General features: G+C 36.7%; 3 protein-coding genes across 3 annotated transcripts; 1 reads left to right on the plus strand and 2 right to left on the minus strand.

Moving 5' to 3' along the window:
- The first annotated feature begins 1,701 nt into the window (after positions 1-1,701).
- On the plus strand, positions 1,702-10,752 carry LOC108725593 (apomucin). Its single transcript, XM_018452712.1, has 5 exons — positions 1,702-1,819; positions 5,076-5,174; positions 5,239-5,373; positions 5,885-6,272; positions 6,631-10,752. The coding sequence occupies exons 1-5, from the start codon at positions 1,760-1,762 to the stop codon at positions 9,960-9,962; spliced, it is 4,014 nt and encodes a 1,337-aa protein (XP_018308214.1). The 5' UTR covers positions 1,702-1,759; the 3' UTR covers positions 9,963-10,752.
- Positions 10,753-11,116: 364 nt separating this feature from the next.
- On the minus strand, positions 11,117-14,994 carry LOC108725594 (coiled-coil domain-containing protein 102A). Its single transcript, XM_018452713.1, has 7 exons — positions 14,984-14,994; positions 14,635-14,907; positions 13,307-14,037; positions 12,998-13,226; positions 12,001-12,210; positions 11,654-11,928; positions 11,117-11,525 (listed from the first exon to the last, which is right to left on the minus strand). Exons 2-7 carry the CDS (start codon positions 14,737-14,739, stop codon positions 11,414-11,416), a joined length of 1,662 nt encoding a protein of 553 aa, XP_018308215.1. The 5' UTR covers positions 14,740-14,907; positions 14,984-14,994; the 3' UTR covers positions 11,117-11,413.
- A 517-nt stretch (positions 14,995-15,511) lies between these two features.
- Positions 15,512-17,061, minus strand: LOC108725509 (ribosome biogenesis regulatory protein homolog). Its single transcript, XM_018452553.1, has 5 exons — positions 16,834-17,061; positions 16,475-16,733; positions 16,015-16,316; positions 15,754-15,933; positions 15,512-15,676 (listed from the first exon to the last, which is right to left on the minus strand). The coding sequence occupies exons 1-5, from the start codon at positions 16,980-16,982 to the stop codon at positions 15,541-15,543; spliced, it is 1,026 nt and encodes a 341-aa protein (XP_018308055.1). The 5' UTR covers positions 16,983-17,061; the 3' UTR covers positions 15,512-15,540.
- Positions 17,062-17,528: the final 467 nt, after the last annotated feature.

Consider the following 17,528-nt stretch of genomic DNA (forward strand, 5'->3'; position numbering starts at 1 on the left):
TTCAGGATTCAACAGACGGCAAGATTACGCAAATTATGCGAGTGGCGACGGTTATGATAAAGATTTCATGTAAGTGTAATAATGTGTCGCGCAACGAGATCGATCGCCGCATTCGCCGAGGAATCCGCTCGAGTTGTATAATTGTAATTAATTGACGAGCGATTCAGACACACGTGCGTCCTAGTCATTCGATAGATCGCCCATAGGCGAGAATAGGGATCCTGATCTAACGATTAAGCACGTAGTCGCGTTGACCACATGTTGTAAATAGCATTCCCACTTTTACGATTTAGATTTTAGTCGCGCGAGTGAAGGAGAGACGTTGACATAGTCGTTTTTTAGGTAGCGATTTATTACAACCGTTGTATTATACGTGCTATTTGTACACCGGAGTGCCTATGCGAAACATTTACCCATATCTTTTTTACGAATTGTAAAAGTCTTGTCTATCGTAATGAAAGAATAATACACGAAGTGATATGTGTAATGTGTATACATTCAGACGCGTTTAAATTAACTTTTCATTTCTCTTATTCAGCTTCTCAATTCCTTTAATCCTTTCCTCATCTTCATTAATATGATAAAGTTTAAAAGTGGTATCAAATAATTTAATTCTAAATAATTCTAAACAAAATATATATAGGATGCATATCGAATTGCAGCACTCGCGGTCACATAAAGCTTTCCGTTCAATACTCTCTCGCTTGGTCTTTTTACTTATTGAACTCATTATCGCGCCGATGAACCATGCGATCATTAGCTACGCTTGGTAGTAGAATAAACAGCGACTAACTGTGTTTAACAAATAGATTGGACTCAATAATTAGGCCAACGAAAGCGAAAGTAACTAACCCGATAAGTCAAGTTAACTCAATGTTGCTTGTAATTGATATATATTTATACGATTTAGAATAGAATATCTCCATATAAATAAATAAATATATAATATATGTGCATATAACATAATAAATAAAAATTACCGTGTAAAATTATAAAAAATGTTTGTTAAAAAAAAATTTCAAATCTGTGAAAAAATTTGGTTTTAAAGGTTTAGGTTTGAGATGTTCTGGATTGTTTGTTTAAACAAGCAACACAAGTGATATAGTATCATTTTTCATTTCTTTCTAACTGCATCATGCAGTATCTTCTACACTGTTAAATCTATAGTGTCAAATTTAACCTAACGTGAGTCGCCACTGCTCCTATTAAATATATCATTATTTTATACTAAAACAATATTTATATTTAACATTATACTACCGTTTTAGTAAAAAAAATTTGACACTATATAATATCAAATTGACACTGTATAATGTCAAATATAACTATTGTTTTAGTATAAAATAACGATATGATTGAGTAGGGGCAGTGGCGACTCACGTTAAATTAAATTTGACACTATAGATTTAACAGTGTAAGACTAAGTCAATGACAGGCGCATATCTTTCGGTAATGAGATCTGCGGCGACAAGACGAGACCAAATGAGATAACGTGATATATACGAGCGTTTGTACGCACTTACATCACGACGCATATTCTTGGAATTTTGTCCAACGATTCTTACTCCCGCCTCGCGGTCACATAGACTCCTATGATTCCAAGCGGCGCTTCGTGGGACTGACTACGATGGGACCGAAGAAGAGACGCAGCGGAAGAAGCGAGTAGAATCGGTGGGAATCTAATCCAACGGGGGTTAGAACATCGTCGAAACGTTGGTTCGCATCAGTCGTGGAAATCGTCCAGCAGACGGTTCGAACTATGCGGCTGTGTCTCATCGTCCTGATCTTCCTCGCGAGCACGGCACTCGCGAGGTACCACGTAAGTTTTCCATTTCCCTCACGAAGAAATCTCAAGCTCGTTTCGCCACCTGTTTTTTATCACGCGTTCAATAATAAGAGGTTCGCAGTGCGTCCGAAAGAGACCGAATGAGTTTGTGAATTAACGTGTCTTTGTATATCTTTGTAAATAATAATGCGTTAACAGCGATCAATTTTAGGTAAAATTATATTTAATTAACAATAAAAATTATTAATAAGTAATAATAAGACTCTTAGAGCGGTATTTATCATCCGTTCTTATTTTAAACTGTCTTAAGTAATGTCTTAAGATGCTAATACGGCTCTCTGATTGGTTCATGACATCTTAAGACTGTACTTAAAACGGTTTTAAATATAAGATCCGACTATGAATATCAGCCTTAATGTGTGAGAACAATAATAATTAAAAATACTAAGGGCAAATAAGAATCAACGCACTGAAGTTGGTACGCAATTAAATAAAATTTTATATTGTAGAAATTCACATAAAAATAAAGCTAGAAAAAGTATAAATTACATAATTAATTCAAATGCTTACAAATAAATTTGATAACATTTCTCGAGATTACATGTTTTGGTTATAAAAATTTTTAACTTTATAATTAATTAACAATATTTAAAATATTAAAATATTATTATTAAGTTCCACGTGAGCTAGCTTTAATTATTTTCTTTTAAATGGTTCATCTCAATAACAATATTCCTTATTTTAGAGAAATTCTATATTCAATTATTCTCATGAATTGATTCATCGATTTGTTAATTCATATTTTGTTAGTGCGTCGTTCTTCTAACAAGCAAGATTTTGAAGATGATTAACAGATACTTATGGGGAAAGCGCTCTAATTTCTATACAAAACTGTAAAACTGACTAAATCGTTGCTGATTTGTAGATGATATTTAGATGTCCGCGTATGCATGAATTACTTATTCATCATCAATTCGAAGTAATAGATAGCTGCTTATCTCTCCTTCTTGCAATTTAGGGCACTTCTTGGCATCGCCATGGTTCGCGCAGCGTTGTGAAATTCAGCAAATCGTCAACGTGTATCATCTATCCACGATGATAAACGCGGAAATACGATCTTCTAAGTATCCCTCTACTTTACTTCATTCATCGCTCCGTAATGCGTCCAAAAATAAGCAGAGTTGTACGAACTGCAATTTTAAAATGATTACAACTGCGTTTACGTAAGAAAACGCGTAACACGATTTTGCACGAAACTGATACCTACGCCGTCACTTCGATTACAGACTCTGATTAATTTTCCAGTAAGCAAACTGTCAGCAGTCCAATGACAACAGGGTAGCAACAATTAAATTTGCTAGCAAATATATTGACATCAAGTGTGTTCACAACATATATGTTTTACGATAGAGCCAGCCGACATAACTTGAGTAACAATAGTTTTTGTTACTAACAAAAGATTTAAGAAAAGACACTAACAGTAGATTTTGTTCGTTTTCTAAATCTAGATTTGCATTCAAATTCTGTTCTACTTCTGTTTCCAATCTGCATCTAGCTCCGTACCAAATCGTATGTTAAAGTCTGTTTGATTTCTACTATTATATTTCGTTGACAAATTTTGCTACATATTTTCCAATATTATATATATTAGATTCTGAATTAAAAAAAAATATGGTCCTCTTGTCAATAGAATCTGTAAAAAATACTTTGTAGAATCTATTCTCGAAAGATTTGGCTGTCTGCGTTCAGTCGATGATTAACTCAATCAGCAGAATTGCAATTGCGACAAAATTTTAAACTATATAATTTTTATTACCCTGAATCTTTATTCTTTTTGTGCATCAAATAATGAATTCATAATTTTATCCACATTAACACTAGAAGTACCGTCCATTATTGACCATTTTTATTTTTTTCAGATTATAATGTTATGTTTTTTTTTTTAAATAAAAGATAGAATTCTGAAATGTTTTAATTTTTTAATAATAATTATATTTTTCAGTTATGATTTTATTTTAATACTAAATATGTGATTTATTATTATATTTTATTTTCATTGTAATTTATCATTTTTTAAGATAGTTCGATTTAACTTTAGTATTAATTTTTCGACGCAGAATGGCGTTACTCAATGTTAATCACCGATTGAGTTAATCAAAGCCTGATCATTTACTTTTAAAAATTCTTAAGGACTTTTAAGTTCGTTAAAAATCTATCAAAGACTCGTGGCAAAATCTGCGTTAAATACATGATTGCGACGCTACGTCTGGTCGGACCGGCAGAAGCGCGCATCCCGTTTCCGCTGTTTTGGATTCCAAACCGGACATCGAGTCGAGATCGTTATTATTGCTCAAACCTGTCGATCCTGTTCCAATTTATAATGTTCCCCTGTAATAGGCTATTTGCGAGATTCACGCTGACGCGCGCGACTAGAAGAAGACAATTATTGAAAGAAAGATTTGGAGGTTAAAGCTCACCGAGATAAGGACGGACGATACAGATTGTCTGGCCTGTTCTCGATCGCAACGCTTTTTTCACCCCCTTTCGACAGCGCTCGAGAGTCCGTTAGTATCGTTTCCATACAGTATAATAACTTCCAATAGACTTATAATAGTCTTAAGATCTGTAATTAATGCTGAAATATAATTATAATGAGACAATGATTTCAATAATCTTCTCGGTTCCCGCCTTTTTGCGGCAGCGTGTTTTGTTCTCGGCTGTTCATTCTCTCCCTTGCCGCCCCTGAATTAATTAAAAATATATAATTAAAAATTTCTACTGATCGTTTACATTGCGATCTCATTATTTTATTATGAATTGCACTTGACAATTGTCTGCAATTGACGTAAATTTATCTTTCTTACTAAAACGGTCGGTTAAAAAAATTGAGAGAGGAGAATCAAACTGAAGTGAGTTGCGAATTTAAATTTCAAGCATCAATTTCAAATTAGAAAATCTAACAAAAATGACTCACTTCAATTTGATTTATTTCTTTTGAATTACAAGATCCTAAAGAACACGAAATAGAATTTCTAATTTTCGTCTAATTAATTTTTATTTGATTAAAAAAAGAAAGATAATCAAATACAGATATATATATTTTAAGGTCATAAAGTCAGATTATAGTATATATAATATACATATTAATTATTTATTTAAATATTAATTATTTATAATACTATTCATCTTTACATAATCTCTTATAATTTGTATAAATAATTAATATAATAATATGTATTATTATAATATTATTATTATTAATATATCATAATTTGAATATTATTCATAGGAAAAGACGCGTTTCGATCGATCCGTACACGAGTATGAGATGAGAAACGTAGAAAACGGTAATGAAGAGAAACAATGGTCTTTTAATGATGACGTAACGGTAAGTGATTATTTGTTGAATTAATATTAAAATATACCAATTAAAATTGATCCTTTCAAAACAGCAATTCGTTGCATACAAGAGCAGGGAGGAGAACGATTGTTATCTTGAAGATGTAAGGCAGGGTCATAGTATTATGTCACGTAAGAAGCGACAATTCAAGATACTCTATGCATCGGCAGTTCTCACGAAACTAGAGGTAATAATAAGTTATACGATATATATATATATATATAAGTTATACGATATATATACTGTTATAATATGTTGAAATTATTTTGTCTATATGTGCATATCTAAAAAGATTAGAATTATGTTTCCTATTTCCATAGTTGTGAATTTATTATAAAGTAAATTATAAACAGTATACATATATGCAGCATTAAATTAAATATATATCATCTGCCTAATTTCCTTGACTTGTATTCATGTAATTATATTCCCATACAGCACAGAATTTATAGCAATATCGCTGCAAAATCTCTGCAATACTGCTGCAACATGTAATGTTGCTGCAATATTGCAGCAGTGTTGCTGCAACTTATGTGCAACTTTGTACTGTAGGGGTTATCATATACGTTTAAGAATTATAAAACAATAATAGGATTTCTATTAGTTATTTAAATAATTACATGTAGAAATACATCAATAATACAATATGTTGAATCAGAAGAAAAACATTAAACATCTAAATTTAATATTTTAAACAGGCATGGCGACTTGCTGGAGCTCGAATCGTTGATTTCTGCAATGGACGCAATATCCTTTTATTACAAACAGTGAGACCTGTGCCTGAGCAAGCTTTCGATCCCTTTTTCAATGAAATCTCTATAGACGAAAACGATATTTCGTCCAAACGCGTAGCTGATATGGTTTTAATACCACTGAAAACTCGGACAAAACGAGATATTCAACTCGAGCAACGAGAGAAGTTGAACAAAAATATGAATCGAATTCGAAAACGTCGGCAGACGAATCAGTTTCGAGGAAAGTTTCGTGGACAGACGCAGTCTCAATATTTGAATTTTGGTAACGATGAAAAAAAAGAGGGCAAGGCCGAAGCTGAAGCCACTCAGCAATCTTCACGCGCAGTAGTTAGTAAGTATTTAAATACTCGATATTCCATTTAATTATATTAGGGTGCGTCTCAAGCCGTGAGTCGCAAGCTCGGCTCGATAATCTGGACGCATCCTTACATCACTGTATAATAATTAAATGCTTCTTTTTTACAAGAAAAGAAATACTTATATTAAAACGATCTGATTAAAAATAACAAATAAGTAAATTAAAAATTAAAAAGTAATATTATTAAAAAATATGATACGAGATTAAAATTGTAAGATTTTAATTATATAAATAAGGTTAATATAAATAGAATTTTATTAAAGATAAAACTTATAATTATCATGTTTTTTCAAATTATTTATGTAAGTATTTTAATATGTTCTCTTTTCAGGTGGTAATCGTGGAATGGGTCAAGCGCAAAGTATGTCATCAGGTGGCACCGGTTGCGAAGATTGTCCCGGATATCCTGGATATCTTGGATATCCTGGCATCGAAGGGGCACCGGGTAAGGTACGAGTTCCACCTGCGCGTACTGACGGATATGTGCAAGTTCCAGGTGCTGGTACACCTGGTATTGTACAGCCAGGAGTTCCTGGAATCCCTTCTTATCCTGGCGGGCAGATAACATATCCAACTGGAGTAGTTCCTGGGGGAATTAGCACCTATCCTGGTATTCGTCCTGGCAGACCAGAAACGTATCCCGGAGGTGTTCGTCCTGGCACTGTCATACCAGGAGCTGATGGGACGTATCCTGGAGGTGTTCGTCCTGGTATTGTGACATCAGGAGTTGAGAGGCCGTATCCTGGAGATGTTCGTCCTGGTATCGTGACTCCAGGAGCTGATAGGATGTATCCTGGAAGTGTTCCTGGGACTGTGACACCGGGAGTTGAAAGGACATATCCTGGTGGTGTTCAACCACCTGGAACTATGATACCCGGAAGTGATAGAACATATCCACCTGGAACTTTAATCACAGGAGATCATGGACCATATTATGGAGGTGTCCAGCGTGGAGGAGTTTTACCTGGTGTGACGGTAGGAGGTGGAACATATCCAGGAGGTATTCAACCTGGAGTTCAACCAGGACAAAGTATGTATCCTCCTGGTGGTATTGTAACCACTTCAGTAACAACAGGTGCCACTGCTGTTACTGGTGTTGGAACTTATCCAATTAGTACTCCACCTGGAACAGGATTACCAAGTGGAACATATCCGGGAGTTCCTGGCACGGGAGTTCCTGGCACAGGAGTTCCTGGCACAGGAGTAATTCCTGGCACAGGAGTAATTCCTGGCACAGGAGTTCCTGGCATAGGAGTTCCTAGTACTAGAATTCCTGGTACTGGAGTTCCTGGTACTGGAATTCCTGGCACTGGAGTTCCTGGTACTGGAATTCCTGGCACTGGAGTCTATCCTGGTGGTGTTCGACTTGACGCTATCCCAAGAACAAGTGTCGGGACATATCCTGGTAGTGTTGTGCCAGGAACAATAACTCAGGGAGTTTATCCTGGACAGCAGACTGTTGTATACCGTCCTGAAGGTGTTCCATCAGGCACTTTACCAAGCGGAGGTCAAGTTCCTAGTACGATTACGACTACAGCATCTGGTACTGGTACACAAGTAATAACTTATCCAGATGGTCGACCAACGAATGGTCAAACGGTTTATTCTGGTGATACTATTCAACCTGGAAGGATTCCTGAAGGTACTCAAGTTGTATATCCAGGTGTTACATATCCTGGAACTATTCCAGGTACATATCCTGGCGGTGCACAACAAATTCCTTCTGCTGGTGGTACTTTATACCCTGGCCAAGTAATCCATCCAGGTGGTCAAGTGCCAACTTACCCAAGCGGACAATACCCAGGCACGGATATTGGAATTCCAGGAACAGAAGGAGTTCAGTATCCAACAGACATACCAAGAGGTCAAATAATTGGAGAGACTGGACGGTATCTTGGTCATTTTCCAGGCGGAATCAGTCAAGGAGTAGACAGTAGACAGTATCCAAGAGAATTTTATCCGGGAACGGTTGGATCTGCAGATACGGAAGAAACTGGGGGCTTAACTAGACCAGCAGGTCCAGCAGGTGTGGCAGACGACGGTACCGAATCACAGGCATCGAGTTCCGTGCAGCAGGTGGATTCGGGTACTCAAGCGAGCGCTTCGGCTCAGGGTAAATACGGATCGGGTACAGCTCAGTCGCAAGTGACAGGTACCTATAGCGGTTCAAAAGCTGGTACTAGCGACGCCAACAAGAGCGCTCAGGCCGAGATCAATGGCGGTAAAGAAGGAGCTACTAGCAATGCGCAAGGCGTCGCCGGTTATGGAAAAAGTCAAACGCAGGTTCAATTAGATTCTGACTCCGGAGCTACCTCGACAGGTGCTCAGAGTAGTGGATGGAACCATGGTACCAATTCGCAAGTGCAAGCAAGTTCCAAGGGCGGAATGGCGGATGCTCAGGCCGACGGCGAGGGAAGTACTTCTAGCCAGGCGCAGATCGGGTTCCAGCCGTATTTGAAGAGCGAAGATGAGAACGTGGAAAAGCACGAGACGCCATTTCGCGGTAGCGGAACAGCATCGGCTCAAAGTGGCACTCATCGAGGTCAGTCCCAATCGCAGCTACAAGGTTCTTTTCAATACGGGATCACGTACACCGGCGCAGCGCAAGCTGGTTCTGGATCTGGTGCTGCATCCTCGCGGAAGCCCTTCAACTTCACCGATTCCGAACTTTTCAAGCCCTTCAAACCGGCTCCTTCTTTGAAGCGACCAACGAATATTGACAGTGCACAGTCAAGTCCGTCGACAAATTCGAATTACAATAATAGGCAAGATGAAAACAAGCAGAATCGCGAGCAAGGCTTGCAAAGCAGCTCGACTTCGAGACAGACTGTCATCCTGGCTTCGAAAAACAATCCGGACGACGCTGACAAGAAGGTGCTCTCTACCGAAAAACCGCGAACGGATGACACAGCGTACGACGAATACGACGATGACTACACGGACGAGGACGATTATCCTACGGGTTCGAAGTTGACAATCAAAGAGAAGTTTTCGGAAATTTTCCCGGGCTCGAGCACGAGTCATCAAAAACTTGACAAGACCATTCAACAGCAAAGTCGCAGTCAGTCGCAGACAATACAGGTCGCTAAAGGGAATCAATATAACATCCGCGTTAGACAAGATTCAAACGTACCGCGAACGGATGATACTCTGCAACCGGGACAATCTGTATCAGGATACACCATCCCACCTGGATTCCGCGGCCGAGTAATGTCGGCCTCTGGCACCGAGACTGTTGCTCAGGGTGACGGTAAATCTCAATCGCAGACTGTATCTTTAGTACCTAAGGACTTGAATAATACTAGATCATCGCTCGTCACAGAGACTAGATCGCTTCAAACCAATCACAATCGTTACATTGGCCGACATATGTCGAAAAACCAAGAGCCTTCCGTTAATCAAAATATATCTTTCGACAAGCGTACGAAATCTACCCCGGCAGTAGCGGCGAAGCCGAGTTACTATACCGTGACCAACAGTTTCGCCGGCAAAATGAACGGCAGCAACGAACCGAGAAAGTATGAACATCGATATTATACTAAGAGTTCCACCTGCGGATACTTCACGTTTTCCTGTAATGTCGTGTACGGTTCCAACGGCAGAACGAAGATTTGCAAGCCAAAAGTGCCGACGTATCCCGATGGCACGCCTATAAAATGTTGAATTATCAAAATATATATGTATATAGGATGTAGTAACAATTATTTCTGTAAAGCATCCTGATTAAATCATTTTTCTCTACATTGTATAGTACAGTGGAATTTATGACTCGCTTAGATAGATTAGATCGTATTTGACTAATTGCTTTCGCGCGCATCAGCATTGTAGCCCATTCCATCATAAATTCGAGTAAGGCACATTCCCTCTTCAGTAGCTTTAACAAAGTAGATACAATAAATATAAAAGTAAAATAAATGCGGACAGAAAGCTTTCGTTCCTGTGGATTAGCAAATGAAGACTAATCTTTCGGGATTGAAAGTTACGCCACAAATATGTACTTCAATGTTGTAATTTTTTTATTGAGATACTTCCAAATTATTGACTGTATAGTATGGTGGACGTATTGTTACATCAAATCGCTGCTATTTATTAAGTTTTCAATAAAATACATTTTAACCAGAAGAAAAATCTTTTCTTATCTTCCCATCAGTTATGAAATATAATTAACAATCTTCTCAATTTTACGTAGGTTGTATCGTATGAAAGTTATCTACAACTATATTTGCGACACGGTGAACTCGCAGATACATATGTAGAGTATTGCTTCGACTTATGCTAAATATTTTCGGTATTGACGTACAATGTTCAGTTATAAATGTCAGGTATCGTATCTTGTACATACTCGCTACTCGATTTCGCCAATCTTTTTCAAGACGAAAAATACATGACGAAACATGTGTTTCATTACATATATATTTTTTCGTTATATATATATTTCGTAAATATGTATATATATACAATATCTTTACACCAATTGTTTAAAAAGGAACGTACAAAATAAAATAATGCGGAATGTAAACAGTGTACAAAATGCACATTGCTGATGACAAATGAAAAGAAGAAAGACATGTTCAGCATTTACAAAAGTAGAAAAACGAATATAGTGATAATAAAATGATTATTTACAGGAAATAATGATTTATAGGAAAAAAATCGATCTTCCTCTCACGATTGAGTAAATAATTATTAAACAGTAAATACTGCAGATGACTTATCTTTCACATCGATCAATAATTAAAATTGTCTGTTGTCGATTATATATATATATATAATATAAAATTAAATAAAATATAAACACAACACATATATTTACATATATGCTTCAAGAAGTATTGACATTTTCATTATTAAACACAGTAGGCGCGTATCTCACGATAGTCATTCGACACGTACAATTCGCCTAGCACAAAGTCAAAGATTAAAAAAGAAAAGAAAAAAAAACTGTTGTCAAGTCCTGTACTTTAGGCCCACTATGAAATCACCTATCCAATTTGCATTTTCGCTATCTGACTTACAACATTCCATCGCTATCGACACGAGCGAATACTAGGCTTGTTGCCGATCGTAGACTGTAACTGCGTCCAATTATTGTTTCATCGATTCAAAAGTGACGACTATATTAGTAACGTACCTTCATTGTATTCACTGGAATTGTTAGCTTGGAACTTTTGTTCCTCAGCCCCGTCTACTTCAGTGTCTACTGAAATTTCGCATGTCTCGTTATTGCTGTAAAGCAATATATTTTTTAGTTACACATATTAACATATCTTAAGGTAAAATGTATATTTTTTTAATTTTAATGTAGAAGATTGTGAATACGAGTTACAGATACTGATTGTGATTATTCTGTTTACCTATTTCTAAAATGTTCCAGTTGTACGTTTGCAGATTCCAATTGTTCTACGAGATCCTCGTTGGTCCGTTGCAGTTTTCGCACATTGTTCGTAGCAGCGTCAACTTCATCCTGAGCGGCAGCCAATTCTTTCTTCAATTCTTCGACTCTCGCTCTCACTCGCTTCACCTCCGCCTCATATTGTTCGGACCGTCTCATCGCGTGTGACAACTCCGTTGTTTTTTCCGCCAAGGATTGTTTCAGTGACGCCTGATACTGCTTCACTTCAAGTAACACCTGCATGAGAGAGACAAGGTAATAACAACCATTTTAAGAAAGATTACTAATTCATAAGATTATTGAACGGACCATGTTGCGAACCAGAATCTCGTGCTGCAATTGTCTCGTGTCTGTATCGGCTGTAGATACCGGTCGTGGTCGCCGCGATTCTGCTCTCTCTTGCAGTTCGTATAATTTTAAGCGGAGCAGCTTGTTCTCTCGTTCTAAGGAACTCTTCTCAGTTTCTAGTTTCTCCCTTTTACTCCACTCTGCTGCATTTTCAACTTGAAGTTTCTCTAGCTAAAATTTTGAAATATAAAGATGTAAGAATATCTATCTATGATATAGTATATACAGGGTGTTTCCAAATTAAATCGCAAAACTTCGGGAGCGTGTAGAGGAGTAAAAAACTAAGAAAAAAAGTCCTATAGACATATGCTCGTTTTTGCTCCGTTTCAGAGAAATCGAAAAAAAATGTTTACATTTCTTGCCATATCTAGCACCGACATATTTGATTACATTTTCCACTTTCTGTTATGAATTTGTCAGTCGCTCTTTGAAAGCCTTTAACAGTAGATGAATTTTGTCTTTTGCAATATGCCGCGTACGTATTCTAATAGTGAATATGCTGATATGGTTTTTGTATACGGTTTCTGCAACGGTAATGCTTTAAAGGCGGTGCGAGAATATGCACGACGATTTCCAAACAGAAGAGTGCCAAACCGAAGAGTGTTTATGTTGACATTTAATAGATTGCGAGAGACTGGATCATTTTCAATTCGACAAGAAAACAACCGATTTCAAGCAGCGTTACGAAGAGATTTGCAGGCAGGGAATAGATTTCCTGCGAAACAAAGCAAAAAGGAGCATATGTCTATAGGACTTTTTTTCTTAGTTTTTTACTCCTCTACACGCTCCCGAAGTTTTGCCATTTAATTTGGAAACACCCTGTATAGTACAAAAATGCATATAGACGTACAAAATAGAATTTAACAACTTTATCAGAAATTCTTAAATACGTTATTAGTTAATACTTAATGATTTCTTTAAAGAAAACGTGATTGCAAATACTTATATAGTGACTTACTTCTGTCCTTAATTCTGTCAAACGACGGTCCATGCTCTCTCCATTACTTGTATTATCTATTAAATCCGCTATATGTTCGTCACTGAGTTCAAGTTGAAAACGTTCTTTTAACTCTAATAATTCTCTCATTGCTTCGGCTTTACTCTCAGATAATTCCTCACATTGCTCTCTTAATTGCCTAACTTCAGCTTTTAATTTTTCCACAGTTCGATGTAGAGAATTGTTTTCCCTTATAGAACAGAAGTAAAATAAATTTATATACGACATAATCAATTAATTTTGTACATTGAGATTTCGTGCAAGACTTACTCTCTTTCCACAGAAATGGTTTTCGTTGCCTCCTGCAATTTTATTTGCAACTCTGACATTTTCTGAGTTAAAGACTCTTCATTATACATATCTAAAGGTTGTTTGTCTAATCCATCCTTTTTGCCATTATTATCCGCGACTAGTTTTGTGATGCTTTTATCTAGTGAATTACTGGGACTCTCCTTGTACAATTCTACTGCATGTTTTGGCACAGCACCTTGCAAAACATACTCCTCGATATCCCTTTCTGGCAGAGTATTGTGACCTCCCGAAGCAACATTTGTTACTTCGTGTGAATTTTTACAGGATAGCATATCCCTTTGTGCACCTAACGCATCACTGGCATTGACGTTGTTGTAAAACTCCAACTGTTCGTCCAATCCAAAAGTAGCTCTTAATTGCGGATCTGATTCCAGAATGGTAAAAATCTGTTGATCAAATTGCCCAGCATGTTTTAAGAGTATCATGTGTATCTTTTCCATCTCTTTTTTCAGCTGTTCATTCTGCAGTTCCAGATCTTGAGATTCATGCTTGAAAGTATTAGCATCTTTAACGGCAATCTCCAATTTCGCTCTCAGAGCCTTTGCTTCATCTCTAGCTGCGTTTCTTTCGTTTCTTACTTTGCTCCATTTCTCACGCCAGTTAGCAGTACAGTCAGACCACCATCGCATCGTCTTTTCCATTTGTGCCGCTCGAGCTCTTGCTTCTTCAAGTTCTCGCTGTCGTAAGGCCTGTTTGATAAGAAAACACATGCAGCAATTAACTGATCAAGTTGTTGCCAAACAAACAATATTATGGTCAATTAAATCTCTCAGGAAACTCTTCACTTATAATTAATATAAACTATTAAAAACTTTAATTCAAGATCATACATGTATATAATGCAAAATTAAGATTAAATATTAAAAAGTCTGAATATTGTAAACTTGGAGTATTAAATAATTTTCTAGTTAGCCTGCAGAACAAAATAAATAATAAATAAATAGCAATAATAACATTTATAAATTTATACTATAGACCAAGTGTTTCTATAAGAAGCTCCAGGTAATTCATTATTTTACTCATCGAGAAAACACTATTTAAAGTTCTATTTGCAAAGTAATTAAAGTCGTGTTATGATATATTCACTGGTACTTTTAGCAAAATACACAAACGAATATGATATAGATGAAATATATAACGTTGTATGTTTATGACATAATCATGACATAAACAAAAATAAATATATTATATACAAAACACATAATATGTTATAAACATAGAATAGGACGCGACTAATTTCAGGTATAATTAATACGGCACAATTTAAATCTGCAGAAAGGAGCTACCTCTTTAGATTCCCACTCGCTGTCGACATAACGCGACGAGGATGGCACCTCGTGCTCCCGCATGTATCGCCGCGAGGAGGTTCCGCTTGTTGTCGACTGTGCCATGGTACGAGCAGCACGTAACCTGCAACTTTGTTTTCGCTGACAGCCCCAGGGCGATCTTTTCGATTGTTGCTCCTTTGCCTTCGCGGCACCTTCCGGCACCGATTTAATGCTGATTAAGCATCCAGAGCATCGTTCCTGCCTCGATCGTACCGTTTAAATGTCGTCAGTCTTGAATGAACAACAAAATTCCGTACATACCACTGACAATATCGTACATAAAAACGTACACATGTAACACACGCACCTGATACGGCTAACACACTACTACACTACGTACACATTTACATAACGGCGATAGCCACTGACAGCCACCTCCCTCACGGAAAAAGAGGAGCTAGTCTGAACTGCTGCGCGCGTAAATTTGAAATGTTATGAATATTATATGGATGTCCTAAGAATATCCAAATATAATACAAAGACGCACAATTTTTCAGCAAATTTAAGAAATAGATTTAGATAGAGTTATTGCCTTTATAAAGTAAATGAGCTTTTTAGAATGCTAAGAAAATTCTAAAGTGTCTAAAGAATTCGAAAACGGATCTTTTTAGATAATGAAAGTTGAAAAGATGTCGTAATCAAAGGGCCTGAAGTATTCTATAATTTTTTAGTATTATATAATTCATCTTATATACAGTATTAAATTTATACAAACTTGATTTTTTCTCAACGTTATCTTTGATTTATCTTTTATTAAAAATTTACCTTGAAAATTCAATGCATCTAAAACTTATAGACATAAAATTCGATTTATTATTACAGATATTGTTACAGATATTGTTACAGACATTGTTACATCTCAATTTATCTTCGCTTTCTACCGCCAACCTTCTGGTGCAAATCCCGTTTGCCTTTTCCTGCCTTCGGCTTTTTAGCAGTTTTACTCGCTTTTAATGCACCTTTCCTCTTTTTATTACCACTTGTTGTGGACTGCTTTATCCTGCAGATATACACAAATAAATATTGCATTATTATACTCAATAAATCTAGATTAAATTTGCACAAGTAAAAACTTACTCTGTAATTCCTCTCGAGTAATCATCGCGTATAATTTTCGTGTTACTCTTCAAAATGCTATCCAGCAGGTTTTTGTTCCGAAGTTTCTCTTCAATAAAACTTAACGGAGGTGCTTTCCTTTTCTTTTTCATTCTTGTTATCTCCTTGGCAATTCCTTTTGCATCTTTCTCTTTCGGTAATCTGTAAAAATTTTACATTGTACTATTTTGTTCAAAGAAAAAAATGTTGTGACATTAAAATTGCAATATTCAAAGAGCATACCTAAACTGGAATTTTCCAATAGATGCAGTTGACGTACGCGCTACAGTTAGAGCTTCAGAAAGCTGTTGGGAATTCGGAAAGTGTTCTCTGGTAGGCAAACCAACTCTCGGTAATTTGATATTTCTTGATTTGGCTATATTGCGAAGTCTTTGCAATTCGTTTTTGGATTGCCTTTCCTGTTTAGCTGTTTTTTCTTTAGCAAACAGATCGTCGGTCAAGCTGGTATCACCTTTGACCTCCATTAACCATTCCTTCTGTTCCTGAGCATTTACTCGTTTATAACCGTATGTTGGAATCCATTTCTGAAAAAGAAAAAGATTTAGGACATCAAACTTAATGATTGATTACAAGCCTTTTTATTAAACTATTAATAGTAATTTAAATACTTTTAATATATTCAATAACTTTTAATAACTTGAAATATAAATGTGACAAAATAATTTCGAAAGTAAAAACAAACCTTCAATTCCTCATCCCACTTCAGTTTGGATCTACCTTTCTTTTTGGTTCGAATTCCCTTCTCTTTAGCAAATTGCTGCCACTTTGTCAAAGGCTTGGGCTTTGGAATGACACGTGAACGTGGCAATGTATAACCAGGCTTGGGCAACTTAGCCACTATAGCTTCGTCTACTCGTTCCACTGGCAATTCCCAGATTCCATTGATCAGCAACTGTACGTTGTCTCTTGTTAGGTCTTTCAAATATGAATTTGGTTTCGACCTACAGATGTAATAAATGTTATAAATATTTTTCAGAAATGAAACAAATCCAAAATATTTTTTTTACAGAGCTAACAACATGTGTACAAAACGGAAATTACTTGAGAGCCTTTGCGTCCAAAGCGTTATAGTCGGACGCGAGCAGAGTTCCCAGATCGACGTCGAGCTCCACATTTTTGTGAACTTTCGTTGATTTACTTAAATCCTCCTTCCCTTCATTCTCTTCCAAGATCGACTTCACAAGATCCATTATAGAGACGGTAGAGACCACATGAGTCGAATTCTTGCAAATTTGAGGTTATGCGATCACATACGATCTCTTTTGCACATGCCTTCACAACTGCACAATATTTTACACTTTCCGTACTTGAGTAGAGAAAAGTTAATAGCGTTTTCGACCCGGCCGGGTTTGCACCAACCTGGGTTGGATTAATGACCTTTTGTGCTCTCCTATTGGTAGAGCGTGTAACGTCAACCAATAGGAAAGATTAATCCAACCCAGGTTGGATTAAACCGACCGCTCAGTGAGCTCTTGTATTTGATTGGTATATTCCGTTAGAACTAAAAATATAGACCAAACAGATACAAGAGCTGACTGAGTGCTCGTTGACTACGTTTACCGTGCTCTTAGGGTGAAATCACACGGTGCGAAAAAAGACTGCGGAATAGAGAATGCGTCATTGAAGCAACCAATCAGCGCTATTCCGAATAGCGCTGAATAGCGTTGATTGGTTGCTTCAATGACGCATTCTTTATTCCGCAGTCTTTTTCCTGCACGTGTGATTTCACCCTTAGG

Source organism: Mycetomoellerius zeteki, unplaced genomic scaffold (assembly GCF_001594055.1).
Source record: "Mycetomoellerius zeteki isolate Tzet28-1 unplaced genomic scaffold, Tzet1.0 scaffold35, whole genome shotgun sequence".
NCBI classification, from domain to species: domain Eukaryota; kingdom Metazoa; phylum Arthropoda; class Insecta; order Hymenoptera; family Formicidae; genus Mycetomoellerius; species Mycetomoellerius zeteki.

Coding starts and splice junctions, on each gene's coding strand:
- LOC108725593 (XM_018452712.1), top strand. CDS start 1,760: ATGCGGCTGTGTCTCATCGTCCTGATCTTCCTCGCGAGCACGGCACTC. Junction 1,820..5,075: donor CGGCACTCGCGAGGTACCAC/GTAAGTTTTCCA, acceptor TATTATTCATAG/GAAAAGACGCGTTTCGATCG. Junction 6,273..6,630: donor ATCTTCACGCGCAGTAGTTA/GTAAGTATTTAA, acceptor TTCTCTTTTCAG/GTGGTAATCGTGGAATGGGT.
- LOC108725594 (XM_018452713.1), bottom strand. CDS start 14,739: ATGGCACAGTCGACAACAAGCGGAACCTCCTCGCGGCGATACATGCGG. Junction 12,211..12,997: donor TGACAGAATTAAGGACAGAA/GTAAGTCACTAT, acceptor TCAAAATTTTAG/CTAGAGAAACTTCAAGTTGA. Junction 11,929..12,000: donor AGATTCTGGTTCGCAACATG/GTCCGTTCAATA, acceptor TCTCTCATGCAG/GTGTTACTTGAAGTGAAGCA.
- LOC108725509 (XM_018452553.1), bottom strand. CDS start 16,982: ATGGATCTTGTGAAGTCGATCTTGGAAGAGAATGAAGGGAAGGAGGAT. Junction 15,934..16,014: donor ATTGGAAAATTCCAGTTTAG/GTATGCTCTTTG, acceptor AAATTTTTACAG/ATTACCGAAAGAGAAAGATG. Junction 15,677..15,753: donor TACTCGAGAGGAATTACAGA/GTAAGTTTTTAC, acceptor GTATATCTGCAG/GATAAAGCAGTCCACAACAA.